Source organism: Haliotis rufescens, unplaced genomic scaffold, assembly GCF_023055435.1.
Source record: "Haliotis rufescens isolate VD_foot unplaced genomic scaffold, xgHalRufe1.0.p SCAF_35, whole genome shotgun sequence".
In the NCBI taxonomy this organism is placed as follows: domain Eukaryota; kingdom Metazoa; phylum Mollusca; class Gastropoda; order Lepetellida; family Haliotidae; genus Haliotis; species Haliotis rufescens.
In genome coordinates, this window is record NW_025964057.1 from 244,353 (window position 1) to 265,000 (window position 20,648).

At 40.7% G+C, this 20,648-nt stretch overlaps 1 protein-coding gene across 1 annotated transcript in view; it reads right to left on the reverse strand.

Annotated features, from left to right (window-relative positions):
- Nucleotides 1-5,306: 5,306 nt before the first annotated feature.
- The window catches only part of LOC124134425 (neural cell adhesion molecule 1-like), a 21,912-nt gene continuing 6,570 nt past the window's right edge, over nucleotides 5,307-20,648 (reverse strand). The window contains exons 3-9 of the mRNA XM_048381099.1: nucleotides 19,575-19,844; nucleotides 18,384-18,665; nucleotides 17,540-17,818; nucleotides 15,463-15,753; nucleotides 10,855-11,142; nucleotides 9,611-9,730; nucleotides 5,307-8,809 (exon numbers count right to left, since the gene is read on the reverse strand). Of these exons, the coding sequence (XP_048237056.1) occupies nucleotides 8,628-8,809; nucleotides 9,611-9,730; nucleotides 10,855-11,142; nucleotides 15,463-15,753; nucleotides 17,540-17,818; nucleotides 18,384-18,665; nucleotides 19,575-19,844 (1,712 nt within the window). The 3' untranslated portion in view covers nucleotides 5,307-8,627. The remainder of the gene's footprint in view (nucleotides 8,810-9,610; nucleotides 9,731-10,854; nucleotides 11,143-15,462; nucleotides 15,754-17,539; nucleotides 17,819-18,383; nucleotides 18,666-19,574; nucleotides 19,845-20,648) is intronic.

Genomic DNA, 20,648 nt, shown 5'->3' on the forward strand with positions numbered 1-20,648 from the left:
CTGTGTGATTTAAAGGTCAAGTTACCTATATATTTGAGAAAAATATACATCCTCATCCTTACAACAGAAAATGAGAATGATTTTGCTCATAATAACAAGTTTTCTGAATAAAAACAATCCTCATTCATTCTGAAAGAAAAAATAATTCGTTCACATGACAGAAAGAGTTACACCCTTAAAAATGTATCGAACAAAATATAGAACTTACATTTTCAGTGATTGAATCTACATTAACGATGGTTACATTACATTTTAAAGAACAATTTACAAGATTTCTTCACCTTTTAGAGTAATATGGAACCACTGAAGCCATACTTCAAATGCTAATGCTGTCGGCTTAGCAGTATCTTTCTAGAGGTAATACAGCACTGTATAGAGGCGCGAAGTAGTGAACCACTCAGGCTTGGTAGACTGTCTCTCGACCCCGATACTGGAAAGCAACTGTACGGAGTTCGGAACTACATCTTCATTCCATATGCAATACGCAGCTCGAGACAAAGTATTTGTACAGTTGAAGAAATGTTGATTTTGCAAAATTTACTAGTAGTCTTTAAAGCTGATCTTTTCTTCTGCCAAGCGATGAATCATTTTATGAATGTATTTCATTATCCCCTACTTTTTGAAGAGTTTAACCCCACCGCTTATCCAGACCCAAAAAGGGGGGGTGTCAGTCGTCTAAGGCGCCGCGATTTGCTGTGCAGAGTTGAGTTCCTTGGGCACGCCAGAAACCTATGATTGTGGGTTCGAATCCCGGTTCGCCCCGATTATGTTTCTAGGTGTGTCAGCACCATACCCGTGCTCGTGGGTTTCACCGAAGTGGTAAACGTATGAGACCTGCATCACTTCGGGCTTTCCTCCCACATTAATCTGACACGCCGCGATATAACTGTATTACTGTTGAAAGCGGTGTTAAACCCGACTCACTCTCTCACTCAATTTAATTTTCGCTGTTTTTCTAGGAACCCACGACAGATATCTTAAAATGAACTCGACTGTTCGGAAAGTCGAATGGGACCACACCATGTTAGATCAGCTGTTTGACTTCACGACATACACGTCACAACATACGAGGTCAAACAACCGTCTGTTAGCCTACAGAATTAAAATTGCATATTCTCACATCATTGAACGGAAAAAACAAAGCGTTTTCCCTTAGCTGACACTACAGATAACATATCAAATAAAAGTAAAAGACTTGCGATAGATCATCACACTATAAACGAGAGTACACTCGACATCATTAATTGGTAAATCTAAAATTAATTAGATCCCATATCCATTGCAGAATGTTGTAAATCCGAACTCTTGTTCGAGATATGATAATTTATTCCATTTTGTGAGGAGATGTACCATGTGTACTTCATAATATACAAGTGAAGCTTGTCTGGCGTGTTCAAAAATGATTCCTCTTCGTATGTTTGAAGGTGTTGCCTATCGGGATCTGTACAGACACCGTCACGACCATGATGGGCAGTTTGTACAAGATGACGGTTTTGTCCTGTTAGACTGCAGAGAGAGACTATCGGGATACAGCTGGGTGATGGGTATTGATGTTGATGAGATCATTCTTCCGAGGAGAAATGTCGCTTTAAAACCGTTCATCTATGTAAGTGATACTTGATTTTTTCATAGTTGACATGGTTCCTTTGCACCGGCAATGCCATGTTGTTTTCTAACACTTGTTGAAAGTTACGACCCCGGTGAAGATCCGGGTTAAAAGTTGTCTTCAGCAACCCATGCTTGTAAGGGCGACGGATGGGATCGATGCTCATGATGCCAATTAGTGATTGTCTGGTCCAGACTCGAATATTTACACACCGACGTCATATACCTGAACATTGCTGGGTGCTTCGTTTAAAAAACCCATAAAACTTTCAAATATTAAAAGTAGGCAAAATGGGCGATGGTCATCAAAACAATAGCCCAAGATATTAACAACAACGACACACAGACAAACAAACAAAGGTAGGTAGGTAACCTTATATCGAAATCAGCATCTATTTACCATAAAAAGCTAACAACATGTCAACTTTCCACCAGCATACGCTGTTGAATAGGCATTGTGTGATATTACTACTTTTTTCCTCAAATCTCCCTGACACAGGAACTAACTGCCAGGTACCCACAGGCAGCAAGGTTCCACTTCTACATCATGTTCCACTACACCAGCCACGGCAAAACCAGGAACCATTATTCTGGCATGGAACACTTCGACTACTATAGGTCGACCCCACCTCAATGGAAGGCTTTCAAGTACCTTTATATTCCGGATAGAGTGACGGTTCCAGAAACCCATCTGCTCTACGCCAAATCCCCTTACACAGTGTAAGTAGAAGAGGTTAGAGGTTTAGGCGAAATCCACTGACACAGTGGAACGGTTACCTGGTTTAAAGTAGTTTCACGATCAATAAAATCAACACCTATCGCATCTTTGAAGAGAACCGAAAGGAGATTGTGACATGTCAGATGACAATTCGGTTCCATCAGTGTCGCAGTTAGCTTTAACCATTGTTAATGTATGCGAATAAGAAGGTTTTACAGTCACACTTATCTAAGTCACATGTTTTATACTAGATACTTTCTTTGAGGCGCAACAGAAGAGTTTAAGTGTTTTAAGAGATTATTGCAGCTGGTAGGAGTTTATATTTATCAAAACAGATATCTATTACCTTGTCCTTGCACAAGAAGAGCAAAGTAAGTCTTTTGTCAAGCAATGCAATGTGTTGATCTATAATTTCAAATATGTATATACATCAATAAAGACCTGTTTAAGAATCATTCGTTGCCATATTTTCACACTAGTTGCCCTGTAAACACTTGGGCATAATAACTATTAGAAATCTGTTTTTCTTTCAGACCTCGTGTGTCCTCAGCTGATGGTGTTGTTCATCACGTTCGTTCATGTCATCGTCCTGAGAGCGTTTGCTTCCCTCCAGGCTCGGTTATTGATGATTCTCTTCTGAGATTTGAAGCCGAATTGCCACAGAGAGTTAAACAGGCGATGAAAGAAATTGTGTAATTGTTCGTCATTTTCGTTTGCTGTTCTGCAGGTGTGGAACCTGTTGACAAGCGGGCGAGTTTCGGTGATGCTGATATTGACGGCAACACCCATAACGGCCTCGAGATCATCACCGGCTTTCATTTTGAGCTTGCGAACAATTCATATAAAGTTTAACTTGTAAAGGGATGAATAATTAATTTCGTTTGGAGTTTGTTGTGTACTTTTTAATCCGGCGATTGAATAAATATATACTGCTCCACTGTCTTGATAACTGGGTTTCATCGTACCACGACAACATGATATTCTACACATGATTATTTACAGGCTTACGTGATCTACATGTAATATTGTTGATAAAACAACACCCACTCACTCATCACCAACGCGAAAAGGAGCATGGGGGATATGTTTATTCATCATTGTGTTCATGTTCACTGTTAGTACTCGTCACGATATGCCTGAAATACTGCCGATGTGACGTTAAATATTAACTCACTCACTCACCCACTGTAAGTATTAGAGCTCAGGAAAGTCAAACTATGCTGAGAGAAAAGTAGTGACTTTGAGATCGAATCCATATGACAGTCTGGATCCCATGTTGTGATGCGGCAATGTAAAAATCACATTCCACAAGCGAACTCTTGGTATCATCACTGTTTGATGGTGATTCATAAACACATACTCATGATATAGTCGGAGGAGTACAATCGGCTCTGCTTTCAGCGGAGATTTCGTATGGATATGGAAAGGGCTTTGTCGCGTTTGTTTACCGATAAGGTTTCACATATGTAACAAAAGTCTTTATCTTGTAGTTCAAAGCCGTATTGTTCATACATTAATATTGGTTGTGTTGCTTCACACAGTGAAGGAATATTTGTATCTCTAAGATTAACATACTTGGAAACCAATAATTTTAATGCAGTCGTTTCAAAATGTGAAAGACCCGTGAAGATCTGGGGTAGAATATGTATTCAGCAACCCATGCTTGCCGTAAAAGGTGACTATGCTTGTCGTAAGAGGCGACCAACGGGGATCGGGTTGCCAGGTTCGCTGACTTGGTTGATGCATGTCATCGTATCCCAATTGCGTTGATCGAGGCTCAAGATGTCATACCGCCGCCATGTAGCTGGAATACTGCTGAGTGCGGCGTTAAACAACAAAGAAACAAAACAAAATGAGAAACGTTAAGATAAAAAAGTTAAACATTATCCACAACTCGTGTATGGGAAACGTCGGCCTCATCTCATCGGTCGGCATTTGCCTTGGTGTCTTCCCTAGGCTTAATTGTTCTAATTAAAAGCTTTCTTTCTAAAACTGACATGTACATTTTTCAACTATTTGCAATTCCTAAATGTAATAGTTATTTATCATTTAGGTATATATGAATGCTTAGGTAAACATCGGAACAGTAACATATTGTTTTCTTGTAAATAATGAAATAAACACTACAAAGTAATGTTTCGATATATTTTTTTCCATCAATTCATATGTCATCGTTGTAACCAAATACTTTATAAAGGAATGTACTCTTCAAAATAGCATAACCGAACGTGGAACGTAATTATGAGGTTTGCGAACACAGTGTTACATATATTGCAATAAATGTTTAAAGTTTGCATCGAATTTGTCTTCAGCAACTCATGCTTGTCTTAAGGGGCGACTAACGGGATCGGGTGGTCAGGCTCGCTGACTTGGTTGATGCATGTCAACGTATCCTTATTGCGTACAACGATGCTCATGATTTCAATCACCAGATTGTCTTGTCTTGCCGCGTTAAACAGAAAGCAAGAGGTTCTCTCTTGTTCCACGTTCACAGTATTTTGCTCGTTGCCTGGGGCGACAATACCTGACCCTGCCAATTGTCAGACAGCTTATACCAAGATTAGTCAAGTTTGGTTAGTCAAGCAATAGTTACCTGTTTACCTTTCATGATGTCGGCGAAACATACCTTCAGACATCGCTAGAAGTAATGATTAAGCTTGCACATAGCGAGTTCTCATGCGCAAATAAACCATGACTATGGTTTAGTTATTGCTCTTATTTTTCTTATTTATCATCCATGTATGCTTATAACAAGACTTTATTCGTGTTCATTACCTTTAAGAACTGCCATAAAAACATATTACTGCATTCAGTCAGTGAGACTTATCTCCCCTGAATAGCAGACGACAATGCACGGCTAAAGTAAAGATGTGTTGTTTTTTTATGTTTATTGAATTAACCTTCCTTTCTGACTTTAATGTCATTAATACACAATGTTTTTTGCAACATTCATCTATATGTTCACGAAAATGAAAAAACTCGTTTTTCCTCCCTGCACGTTCTTCAGAGTCCATCTCAGTTGTCAAAGGTCAGGCAAGAGACCAGTCATTATGACAAAATGTGTATACATGCATATACGTAATATTAAAGTTTATAACAAGAAATTCATTGTAAATAAATACACAGCAAATTAATATGACAGTCAAATGCCATAGGCGTTTATTCAATCTTTTTAATACTGACAAATTTTGTGCCAAGGTGGATTTTGAAATTGAAACATGATGGCGTAAGGAAGAAAATTAATATTTTAGTAAGCACTTGATATATTATCTTGCAGTTTGGACTAGGATAGTGTACACACATATCACATTTGATAGCATATAGAATTGTTCTCCAAACAAATGCTTAATCACACCCTTGATTTGAGAAATACAAATCATAATCATTTTTTAAATGATATGTTTTGGTGAAAATCTTGTTATTTACATCAATTTTCATAACGTATTATTTATGAATAACGATCTAATCAGCACCATCATGCCATAATGTTACTAAGAATGTTCAAAAAGATGAAATGCATGACAACCTAAAACACCATTTCGGGGCATATTTGCTTCAGGTGTGGGGTATAAGAATGGCTCGTTGTTCATAATTTGAGTTTACATAGTACATAGAAATATTCACTGAGTTCAACTAAACCAAACTGTACAGTATAGACCTGTTATGTAGTGGATAGTTGAAACTATCTTTGGCCGGGCCTTCTTCTCCGTCTGTATAGACACATTGATAAAAAACATATGTACATCACACAACTGTAGCTAAATAGTATTTCGCAAAGTCTTCATAGGGCTATTGAGAACATTAATTCGACAAATAACAACATGTCATTTTAACTTATCAATAAAAACATAGACATTATCAAACATACAATGAAGACGTTCAACCAGAAATCAATATTTGAAGAAGTCCCGTCGTCTAGACCTTGTAATTCCCAATGTATAATTGCGTCTCTTGTACTAGAATCCGACGATCGTGGGTTCTAAAACCAGAACAAGCCCGCGGTCGCGCGTTTAACAAAACCGGTAAACGTCTTGGAACTGCATTATTTGGGGTGTTCCTCCCACATTAACCTGGTACGCTGTGATATACTACTCAACAGATGTTTATGAAAAACTTTTTTTTTTCATTTTGTAGTCATATGAAAAAATCGGATGTCCTTTACTTTCTTTTGAGTTGTATAACAATCAAACACTGTCCTAAATGTTAAATCTAACCAATTAACCCTTTAAGTGAAATGTTTACATTGCATGTATCAGCCATAAATGTCAGTTATGAGGAGACATCCGCTAAATAATTCAAACATATCATTTCATTTATAAATATTACTATGGTTCACACACTTGGGTACGGAAAGGCACATTAAATACATCGAGGTAAACATCATCGATTAACGAAAATTGAAACACATAATCAAAAAACTATTCAAAACTCACGAATCGGGGTGAAACGATCAGATATGACAGAAAGCCGATTAAAAGGGTACGCATGCACTTTAAGTAGCATCCGTCGTAAGTGAAGGCAAAGCAACATTCCATGACAGTCAAGGTCATCGGAGGGTGTCGACCATGGAACTTTGTGGGGTTCATTTTCAGGTACGTCATTGAAGTTACAGAAGTAGTAGCTGGGAATGGGAAAATACAAGAACACAAGACGTCAAAAGCTGAATACTTCATGCTAGCCCTCGTACTCATCTTATGCGGCATATTTTCGAAAGTGTCCATAAATCAATAAATCAATTAATCAATTAAGAAAAAAGACAAAAAAGAGACACACAGTGAAAATTCGTACAACAGGTATAAGTAGGCTATGACATCCATCATCATACTTACATGTCATAGATTTAGGGGCCAGGACGAAAGTTCCATGCCGGATAAAGATATCATTCATATATTTTGGTGTGAGGCTAACAAGCCTGTACATGTACACATTGTATCCCACAAAAACAGCTTGTCAGGCGTTTTAAGTTCAAGTCAATAAAAACAGGTTCAAACAACAGACAAACTCGCACAACATATTTGAAAATGAACAGCATCGCCATCCTGCAGTTAAACAATTTGCGTGAAAAAGCAGTCACTGACAAACAGGCTAAATGGGGGTGAACATATCAAAGGAATAACATAACATATATATAGTACACCTCCAAAAGAAACGCGAAGATGTTCGGTGGGCAATATTATCGAACAGAAGTGGTGTGAACAAACATTTTTAATTAGACAAAATTGCATAAAACGTGGTTTGAGAACGTTTCAACTGACTTATTAAGTGCCCTGTCACCTGTCTCAAATAATAGCTGTTGCTTTTGTAGTTTGAGTTTAAGTTTGACACGAAAACACCACACCCTGTCCAGCTTACTAAAGCTTGATGGAGGTTGTCACGAGTTGCCAGGCACCTTGGTATCTATCATTCCACAACATACAGGCTTCAGGAACATCCGCATACGACAACATAACAGGTAATCAACCACGAAGCGGCCGATCTGGTGTCACGTCTTATCATTAAAACATTTTTTTTTCAATTGAATAAGACGAATTTGTCAATAAATGATGACGACCTCCAGAGTAAATTAAAGATTACCTGTCCCGAGGGTTTGAATGGTGCGAGCCCCGAGCCTTTGGTGGTAATTATTATTAAATAAATTACCAAACAGATTATTCATTGCAGCTTTAAGAAAGAAAATGAAGTGAAAGGTATGAACTGTCAAGCGTACAGAGTGTTCTTCCTCTCTATCTAGATACACTTGATTCAATCTCTGACAGAAGGACCCCGACAATGTTCAACTGTTTTACACCATTTCTTATCACGGCATCCTGCAGAAACAATTATTTGGAACAATTTGTTTAAATCCCAGGCTTGCCCCAGAATATCAAATGATCTGTAACATGCAACAGTTACTTCTTAAACTCATTTCTTTGTAAATCCGTGCCATACTGTACCATGCTCCTTCCTAAACGCAATCCCTTCTCAACACGTGTCACATAAATTGTTTACTTTGTCCAAAATGTTTACCAGTAGCACATGTATTGTCTGCACAGATATTGTGAACAGAATCCAACAAAGCTGGTGGCATTGCACTGTTCGAAATACAAAGGGCATTATACATACCAAATATCATTATCTATTTTTAACATTTTCTTTTTAATATTGTAATTTTGAGAAACATCATTGACATGCCAAAATGCCTAAAAACCATTCGATATGATCTGAATAAACGCAAATCTAAAGACTTTTGTAAAAAGCGTATACATCTAATGCGGACATTGACATACCAGCCAGCTCAGGTACAAGAACAATTATTACGGGTACGTCACACGCCTGTATTTGACGCACGTGCCATATCATAATGACTCTCGTCGGTGGTCATGTCGTCAGCCTCGCCCTGCGGCCGTGGTGGCAAAGACAACATTGGGTAGTTCTGACTTCGACCTGGAGCAGGTTGGGGTGTCAACGTGCACGCGTCTTCGTGAATAGTAAATGTTGCACCAGCATCTGAATCAAATAGATACTTTGTGTTTCTGTGGCAACAAGTTAATTAATCACATTACAATATCGAAAAGGCAAATTAAAATAATAACTTCCTTAATAAACCTTTTAAAGTGGCATTCGGAGGTTGGAATGATGACCAAGGGAGATAGTTCTAATGTTCACCGTCGTCAAGCAAGCTGGCATCGCTGGCTTGATAACGGTGTTGGTATCTGCACCGAAACGTCGCATTCATTGTAATGAAGAAGTTGTATATCCATAAAACTATCTTCCTTGTTCCTTAATGCAGTACGTAATGTTATTGGAAATGTTCCTTTGGTTAAAATTGTATAAATGGCTTTGTCGGTCAACTGATCATAGCTGGTATGATGCTAATCATTACATATAATTATACAGGACTCGTGGTGAATGAGTGAGTGGCAGAGTATGTTTTAAATAAAATCTAAATAAAAGTTTTCCATAATCATAAGAAATATCTGCTAAAGCATAGTCCATTGTACAATTCCAGCTATATCATACCATAGATTTTCAATTAATGATTTTAGTTATTTTTGTATTTATTTATTTAAATCATAACGTTAACATGGGATGAAAGTCGGGAGTGGTGCAGGCCAAAGAGGATCCTGGTATATTTATTGCCTACGATGTATAACGAATTGCAGGGTCTTAGACGGTTGGACCACTCATCCTCCCGTTAGCCAGTGAGACCACTAGGTTCAAATATAACTTTATGCCATCCTCTGAAATCTGCCCCGAAGTATGGAGGATACACCTTAGTTTGAACATTGAGCTACACATGTAGATTACCTGCTTCTGATTGGCGTCTTTTCCTATTCCTGACTACAACGACAACTGTGACGATAATGATGAATATGACGACAGCTGAAGATGCGGCTCCCACCGCCACGACAAAAGTGGAGCAGGTCTCTGAAACATGTGAGTGAATTGCACAGTAACATGTCGGCATAACACAACATAGCCATGCATTTGAAGGGCAGGGTCGGGAATAACACAGTTGTAACTTACATGCTACAATAGCCGCTACAATTAGGAGATACGCCGTCTTTATTTTAAAATTAGCGGTAGTATAAAGGATTTATACAAGCTCTAAATTTTATTTAAAACCGAACGCGTTTAGAGCTAGAGTTTTTAAAATAAATTTGAAATATCGAGAAACTAATCGAAATAATAAGAAAATAATCGCAGCGATGAGAAAGAAATCGAAGCAACGAGAAAAAAATTGAAATAACGAGTAAATAATTGAAGCAAGGATAAACGGAATCGAAATTTCGAGTTTTTGAAATAACGAGAAAATAATCGAAATTATCTAATTGGGACAATAACTTTCTATGATTTGCCTGTGGTTAATTGATTGAATGTAAAAGCGTGGACGAGTTTATCTCATATCACAGGTGAAACAGGTAACAGCCATGTTCACTCGTGCATCACTTTCTGAGCATCAGGCCGTATCATTTCATGATTTTACTGTAAGCAAAATGGCACTGTAAGCACATTGGGAAGACAACCAGGAAACAAAAGCCCACCCACTCACTCACGCGCTCACTTGTACGCCACCAACCCACTCACTCGATCACTCACTCACTCACTGGAGCATCTCACTCAAACACTCAGTCACTCACTCAAAACCCACCAAGCCGCTCACTCACTCACTCACTCACGCATCCAACCACTCAATGTTTTGCACTGAGACTCATCTCCTGTTTCAGTTGTATCTTCCTGCATGCAATCGACTTCTGTTGCTCGTTTTGACCTTTGTTAATACTGGAATATTTCCTTGTAAAATTCAATGGAGACGAATTGTATGTGATGTATATCATTATATATTGACAGTAGCGGGTGACCTCGCCTGTAGTAGCACTACCAAGCTTATGAACGTCAGACTGTTGCGTGATTACATTATCAACCGAGCGGAGAGATATGAAACAACTTTAGATTAATTCCTCAATGTCCAAAACAACAATTAACCATTGCTCCTTCCCTTCTTCAAATATAAAAGATTTGTAATCTCAATCTGTTTAACAGGATCTTACGACATGTTGTTGTCACACTGATGGATGTGTGGTTGCTGGAACCATAACCATTCAGTGCCAACATCTGAACAGTGTACGTCGTCTCAGCTTCAAGACCCTCGAGTTCCACTTGAAGGGCGTCGTCCTCACTCGGCATGGAGGGATGCGTGATCCATTGTCTGCTATCTTGCCTGTATTGGATTCTAAAGCTCTGTTTGGCGCCGCCATTGGAACCTTTTTCCCATGTTAAAGTTACGGACCGAGGCTTGACAGATGAAGCTTGCAGATTCCTTGGTACGTCTGGCTGAGCTGGAGAAGATTAAAAGCTTGAATCAGTAAAGTAAATCCTCCCTTTTCCGGATCCGGTAAGTCGTGCATCTCTGACTAGTTAATCAGGACATTTGTTAATTCGGATGATTTCAAAAGGAAGAGTACCATCCCGATAAAAGAGGTTTCACTGTATATTAGTATATAGACTATAAGTGGAAAATAAGGGATTTTATGTACATACAACAACACAATGTATTGATATGTTTTACGTATTATGGTGTGATTTATTTGAACCAGTATTTCAAACGTCATCTTTTTCATTTTGAAAGAAATATATTAGTGGATAACATATCTGCAGATGGAATCCTATAGCTTTTTGGGAAGTGTATATTTCTTTGAAATAAAAGGCATGGCATGATAAGGGTCCTTTTGGTCCTTGCTGGACATAGTAATATGACTAAACTGTTGGCTTTTCCATACAAACACTTGTCTTACTTATATCCAAGTTATATCCAAATCGGTTTTGGTGTATCTTGGTCAAAACAGACATCAAAGCAACAATGAATTTGACTTGAGTATTTTTGGAAGAGTGAGTGAGTGAGTATGGTTTTACGCCGCTTTTAGCAATATTCCAGCAATATCACGGCGGGGGACACCAGAAATGGGCTTCACACATTGTACCCATGTCGAGAATCGAACCCGGGTCTTCGGCGTGACGAGCTAACGCTTTAACCACTAGGCTACCCGACCGCCCCTATTTTTGGAAGATGTCGTAAAGCAAATGATAGAGCGGGCCACTATCCCGGGTGTAGAACATGGTAGAATGAAACGGGATCTGGATACGCATTATCCACCATGCCTCCAAACCGACTTCAATCTACATCAGGGGCGGTCGGGTAGCCTTGTGGTTTAAGCGTTCGCTTGTCACGCCGAAGACCCGGGTTCGATTCCCCATATGGGTACAATGTGTGAAGCCCGTTTTCCGGTGTCCCCCGCCGTGATATTGCTGGAATATTGCTAAAAGCGGTGTAAAATTGTACTCACTCACTCACTCAATCTACATCACGTTCTAAAAACTAAAAATAACTACCACACAAACTATTCTCTCATCTCATTCTAGAAACAAATATTACATCACATAAACCAACCATTTCAAATATCCGCTACAATCTACATTACATTCTAGAAACAAGTACAACATCACATATTATATCTCATACCTATTATATTCCAGGGCTGCAATATTTCATCGAGTTGACAAAAACCGGGATTAAATAAGTTTGTTCATCAAGTTCATTGAACACCATTGAAGCCATATCACTCACTGACTCACTGACTCACTAATAATGTGAAACTCTAAGAACTTTTGTAATTAGTCTACGGTACTATAATCTGCCGTGTGAAGACCGGAAATATACCATTTCATCAACTTCATCAACGTGATCAAATCTGCAAGGACAGCAACGAGGTCCATCACATGGAGACAGAACAACTCACATGGAGACAGAACAACTCACATGGAGACAGAACAACTCACATGGAGCCAGAACAACTCACACGGAGACAGAACAACTCACACGGAGACAGAACAACTCACATGGAGACAGAACAACTCACATGGAGACAGAACAACTCACACAAGGACAGAACATCTCACATAGAGACAGAACAACTCACATGGATACAGAACAACTCACACGGAGACAGAACAACTCACACGGAGACAGAACAACTCACACGGAGACAGAACAACTCACATGGAGACAGAACAACTCAAACAAGGACAGAACAACTCAAACAAGGACAGAACAACTCACACGGAGATAGAACAACTCACATGGAGATAGAACAACTCACATGGAGACAGAACAACTCACACGGAGACAGAACAACTCACACGGAGATAGAACAACTCACATGGAGACAGAACAACTCACATGGAGACAGAACAACTCACACGGAGACAGAACAACTCACACGGAGACAGAACAACTCACATGGAGACAGAACAACTCACACGGAGACAGAACAACTCACATGGAGACAGAACAACTCACACAAGGACAGAACAACTCACACGGAGACAGAACAACTCACACGGAGACAGAACAACTCACATGGAGACAGAACAACTCACACAAGGACAGAACAACTAACACGGAGACAGAACAACTCACATAGAGACAGAACAACTCACACGGAGACAGAACAACTCACACAAGGACAGAACAACTCACACGGAGACAGAACAACTCACACGGAGATAGAACAACTCACATGGAGACAGAACAACTCAAACGGAGACAGAACAACTCACACGGAGACAGAACAACTCACACGGAGATAGAACAACTCACACGGAGACAGAACAACTCACATGGAGACAGAACAACTCACACGGAGACAGAACAACTCACACGGAGACAGAACAACTCACATGGAGACAGAACAACTCACATGGAGACAGAACAACTCACATGGAGACAGAACAACTCACACGAGGACAGAACAACTCACACGGAGACAGAACAACTCACACGGAGACAGAACAACTCACATGGAGACAGAACAACTCACACAAGGACAGAACAACTCACACGGAGACAGAACAACTCACATAGAGACAGAACAACTCACACGGAGACAGAACAACTCACATGGAGACAGAACAACTCACATGGAGACAGAACAACTCACACAAGGACAGAACAACTCACACGGAGACAGAACAACTCACATAGAGACAGAACAACTCACACGGAGACAGAACATCTCACACAAGGACAGAACAACTCACACGGAGACAGAACAACTCACACGGAGATAGAACAACTCACATGGAGACAGAACAACTCAAACGGAGACAGAACAACTCACACGGAGACAGAACAACTCACACGGAGATAGAACAACTCACACGGAGACAGAACAACTCACATGGAGACAGAACAACTCACACGGAGACAGAACAACTCACACGGAGACAGAACAACTCACATGGAGACAGAACAACTCACATGGAGACAGAACAACTCACATCGAGACAGAACAACTGACACAAGGACAGAACAACTCACACGGAGACAGAACAACTCACACGGAGACAGAACAACTCACATGGAGACAGAACAACTCACACAAGGACAGAACAACTCACACGGAGACAGAACAACTCACATAGAGACAGAACAACTCACACGGAGATAGAACAACTCACATGGAGACAGAACAACTCACATGGAGACAGAACAACTCACACAAGGACAGAACAACTCACACAGAGAGAGAACAACTCACATGGAGACAGAACAACTCACACAAGGACAGAACAACTCACACGGAGACAGAACAACTCACACAGAGACAAAACAACTCACACGGAGACAGAACAACTCACATGGAGACAGAACAACTCACATGGAGACAGAACAACTCACACAAGGACAGAACAACTCACAGGGAGACAGAACAACTCACACGGAGACAGAACAACTCACATGGAGACAGAACAACTCACACAAGGACAGAACAACTCACACGGAGACAGAACAACTCACATAGAGACAGAACAACTCACACGGAGCCAGAACAACTCACACGGAGACAGAACAACTCACATGGAGACAGAACAACTCACAGGGAGACAGAACAACTCACACGGAGACAGAACAACTCACATGGAGACAGAACAACTCACACGGAGACAGAACAACTCACATGGAGACAGAACAACTCACATGGAGACAGAACAACTCACACACACAAGGACAGAACAACTCACACGGAGACAGAACAACTCACGCGGAGACAGAACAACTCACATGGAGACAGAACAACTCACACAAGGACACAACAACTCACACGGAGACAGAACAACTCACATAGAGACAGAACAACTCACACGGAGACAGAACAACTCACATGGAGACAGAACAACTCACACGGAGACAGAACAACTCACATAGAGACAGAACAACTCACATGGAGACAGAACAACTCACATGGAGACAGAACAACTCACATGGAGACAGAACAACTCACATGGAGACAGAACAACTCACACGGAGACAGAACAACTCACACGGAGACAGAACAACTCACATGGAGACAGAACAACTCACATGGAGACAGAACAACTCACATGGAGACAGAACAACTCACATGGAGACAGAACAACTCACATGGAGACAGAACAACTCACATGGAGACAGAACAACTCACAGGGAGACAGAACAACTCACACGGAGACAGAACAACTCACACGGAGACAGAACAACTCACATGGAGACAGAACAACTCACATAGAGACAGAACAACTCACATGGACAGAACAACTCACACGGAGACAGAACAACTCACATAGAGACTTCAGCACAACGTTCAGCATCCAGGTCCCCTCCGTGTTTGTCACGTTCACTGTGTAGTTTGTCAAGTCCTCTTCTTGGACTTCTAAGATGGTTAAACTTCCTGTTACACGGAAATCAACGACTGTGACATTGGTGTTAGTGAGTGGCTTCCCCATTGGTGATTTACTCCACGTGACTGTTGGCTCAGGGAAAGCTATGGCAGTGAGACTTAGTGTGACGGTTCTATTTAGAGCTGACCTGAACACAGGTCCACCCGGTGTAGATCCATATGGTCTTGGGGCACCTGAATAAAGATAGAACAATATAGTAATGCCAACTTCGCATCATAAATGTAAGTCGGCCATATTACCTTCCATACACATAAACGAATCAGTTTCACGGCATTATGTTCATATAGAAACGTCTTACAATGTCAAAGAATTATGGATAACATACCATACCGCCGGAGCAGGGATAAAATAAAATAGGGTTTAACGTCGCGTTCAAGATTAATGCATTCATATAACCAAGTGCCTGCATGCGTGCGCGCGTGCGTGTGCGTGTGCGTGTGCGTGTGCGTGTGCGTGTGCGTGTGTGTGTGTGTGTCTGCGTGTGTTTGTGTGGCTGCTTGTACTAGTCCGGACTAAGTTATTAGTTCTAGCTTACTGAGATACCATGCCGCAGTTTAACATGAATACCCCACCCAGACAGAGTATACTTACTCCGAGCCGACCAGTCCTTGTTTTAGCCCCGTAATGCCGAGCGCCAGGCAGGGTAACAACAGCTACCATCTTTTAACGTCTTCTGGTATTACGCGGCCGGGGATCGAACCCCGGACTTTCCGCTCTCCAGGCGGACCCACCAGAACAGAAGTGCATGTCGTTCACGAAGTACATGCACCGTTGTAAAGTGAGAAAATAAAACATGTTTGCCGTTTTAAAGACCACAGCCTCTGTGATCTCACGATAACTCATGTAGCTTAGAAAAATGATTGATTTTAACAATGTTATAAGCTGCGTCTTGGATGAGGATAACCGGTAGAAGAATAGATACTGATGCTGCCGACCAACACTCCTAGCCCATACAGCGTACAAGAACGTAATTATTTTACTGATGTGGGAAACCAAGTACCAACTGTACAATGATCACTGGACAATACGACTTTGCCTTTTGTTGGTTACCCAAGTTGCCATGTAGGAGTAACTGGTGACGCGATGGCTGATGCTGAAGCAAAAGTAGCTCTTAACAAATCGGTGACACCATTTCTACTATAGGTTATACCTACTTGGGTATTTGAAGAGGTTATTCTAGGAACGACGATGTCGCATTGGTCAAACTAGACATACACATAATTATTTGTAGAAAGTTGAGAATTCACCTATGTATACCTTGTGGTGTATAAGAGATTCACAGTGAAGACTCGTTTGCTGGAGCCAAGACAAGGGTTTAGTATTTCAAAGTTTTATCTCTGAATGATAGTGTTACTACCGTGAGGATTAACATTACTCAATCATTATCTTTTCTTAAAGAACTGAAGTAACCGACCCATTTGAATTAACATATGTTCTGTATAAGGTAACTAATAGCTTAAACTGTAGTAGGATATATTCAACAACTGAGCTTCATTGTGGCTTAGACCTCGAAGGAGGTTGAAGCGTCGTAAAATAATTTTCCTCGTGCACCATATGGGGCAACACTTCCTTAAAACTATTTTATTTCTGCCTCTGTTATGATCGCATTGTTATTATTGTTGTTTAATTTGGAACAAACTTGCCAACAAAGGCAAGCTACAAAAGGAATGATCTAAAACTATGGGTAGAGTACAGATATCAGGGGAACCTTACTATTGTTGCCTGAATTATATATTGCGACGTTGTGTATTAGTTCGATGTTTTTATCCCCCGTAGTTTTGTGGATAGAGCGTCTGCCCGGGAGCGGGCTCCTCATTGTCTTGATGGCTACTCAATCAATAATATACATTAGTTGATACTCGATATATACCCCTTTCTGATATCTACTTCAATTCAGTGTATTCACGAAGGCTATCAAATCAATAATCCAGATATAGGACGTCAAGAGACGATACTTGCATTTTACTTGTAATGATATGTTTCGTTCCACAGCTTTCCCGATCACATTCCTTGCAGAGCAGGTGTATAGCCCTGTTTGACGACATCCAACATCCTCGATACTCGCTTCGACTGTCTCGCTGTTAGCCCCACTTCCTATACTGGATGTCTTGTTCCTGATCTCTATAGTAGAAGCAGGAATACTGCTGATGTCACATTGCAGTGTCACATTGTCGTGTTCCGTCACGGTCACGTCTCTGTCCCCAGACGTGACACCAAAATACTGGATATCCGGAGCATCTGGAACACCACCACAGGCACATGAATTATTTGATCAATCAAACAGGTAAACACAACCAACACTTACTCAGACACGGTGCACTGACTACGAGCCCACCACTTCTTGTTATATCGTCTTAAGCGTTCGCTCGTCACGCCGAAGACCCGGGTTCGATTCCCGACATGGGTACAATGTGTGAAGCCCATTTCTGGTGTCTCCCGCCGTGATATTGCTGGAATATTGCTAAAAGCGGCGTAAAACCATACTCACTCACTCACTATATAGTCTTAATACCGAGTGCGAGGCAGGTCAAAACAAGTACCATCTTTTGGTATGACGCAGCCGGATGAACCACTGACATTCCGCTCTCTGGGCAGACACTCAATCCACTACACCACGGGAGCGAATCAAATATTGAATATCATGTGGAAACTACATGCATATGCAGCATAGTCAGTAAACACTATTGATCAAAATACAAGTATTTTTATTTAAGCAAGTTTAGTTACATCATTCTCGATCTATACCTTTCATATTCGGTCAACTTTTAAGCAAAGGAGATACTACATAGGACATGCCGCTTACATTGCACCTCCAATGTTATATTTGAAGATGATTGTTGGGTGTGTCGTGTCCCATTACATGTCAGAACCGTGTTGGACGCTGCGCAAACATACACTCCTGCATCAGTTTTCTGTATGTCCTTCAGATGTAGAGTACCATTCATAGAGATCCCACCATCTGCACCTTCCTTTGTCCAAACTATAGACGTCGCTTCCGGGTTCGCATCTGCTATACAGCGGATAGTCAAATCTTCCGACACCTTTACGACTCGCAGGACATCGTCAATGTGAACGACTGGCGGATCTAAAATAGGAATTCAGTATAACTGAACACTACTGTTACTTTTGAATAAAGGGGGCAAAACACTGAATAGACATTGAACTGATTCCCCGATTTCTTGCTGAACCGGGGCGGTCGGGTAGCCTTGTGGTTAAAGCGTTGGCTCGTCACGCCGAAGACCCGGGTTCGATTCCCGACATGGGTACAATGTGTGAAGCCCATTTCTGGTGTCCTCCGCCGTGATATTGCTGAAATATTGCTAAAAGCGGCGTAAAACCATACTCACTCACTCACTCTTGCTGAACCATTTGCCATATTGATGCAACAACCTTATTCATTCACGTATTTGCTGATTGAAGTAAAGCAACGAAGCATTAGCAGCACATGCATAGTTGTAACAGGATGATATTTTCATTGGGCCATGCTATCTACATTATTCTTTAAAACTGACAGATAGTTTTCCTTTCAAACTTGCAACAACCGAACAACAACTAAGCCACCATTACATTGGTGATTCTCGTGGCTGGAGAGAGTGAGATAACTGATTCTTCACATCGACTGAAACACCGTTCTCCCAAAGTGGTGACATGATGTTGTGAAACCAAGAAGGCCCGAGTGTACATTACATATGACATTTAGTCACACTGTCCTCTCCAAGTGGCCATAAGTCTTTGTGACAGGCATGAGTTAGTGAGTTTGGTTCAACGCCGCTTTGAACAGTTCAGCTTGTCAACATACTGTGATGGAGGTCTTAAGCATTTACCCATTTAGTGAAACCCTCGAGCACGGTCATGGTGCTGACAAAACTACAAACGTAATCAGGGTGAAGCGGGATTCGAACCCCGATCATAAGTTTCTCGCACGACTAAGGTGCGCAGCTTGAACAGCGAATTGTGGCGCCCTGAGTACTGGACCACAACAGTTAGTACTTACACTGCACCTCAACTGTAACACTGTCTTCTCCAGGGGTGGATACGCCATTGTCAGCTACACATCTGTAGTGCCCGGAACTGGATCTGAACACTCTTGGAATGTTGTAAAGCTGATCTCTGCCAACAATGTTCCCTCCATGGTACCAGGTAAAGTTAGATGGGGAAGGTTTTGCTGCTGTGACGAAACAATTCAAAGATACATTCGTCTCATCCGCGGGGAATATGTATCCGGTGCATGGCTCCACGGGGCGTATGTCCAGGGAGGGCGGATCTGGAAAAATGTTGAGAGCCATAAGCTGAATTACCTAAGTACAGTAAACTACGGTTATAACGAACACGCTTATAACGAACTGACGGATATAACGAACTTACTTACGTAAATTTAATTGTACTGGTCAAATACGGAACAGCAGTTGAAACTTGTAAGTAATTATCACAAATTTGTCATATTATTTGTCTCATCACATCTTATTCAATTGAGGAAAATGTGTTTGCAATATTCACTGTCTCCATAATACATGTCTTATTTCAGTGTCTGGCAATCTTGCAAATGAAAGCATTATTTAAGCATATTCTCCAGAGAAAATGGAGCTTCGTTGAATAATGATGCAACGTTTAAAGAAGAAACTACTTTAATGACGAAAATAGTTTCTACACACAAGAAGCCTAGGCATTGTCACGCGGTTTTGGACTTAACGCTCCAGCTGGAGTTAAGCCAAATGGGTGGCGTGTTACTGCATTTTACCGTACAGCCTTTACGTTGCTATTCGTTGTGTTTCTCTGACTAAAATAATTTCCGGGGTATTCGCAATGTTCCTCAAGTACATTAGTATTTGAAAATGAGGAAAAAGGTCGTGAAAGTAGGACTTTCCTATAAATATATATACTTCCATGGATATTGCTGGTGGCACAATCAAAGCATTCAATAATGTACACGACAAAACACATACAGTAAACTACGGTTATAACGAACTCAAAGGGACCACTAATTTTAGTTCGTAATAAACGTAGTTCGTTATAAGTATATATACAGCATACGTACAACAAATGCCGGGACTAAAAAAAAATAAGTTTG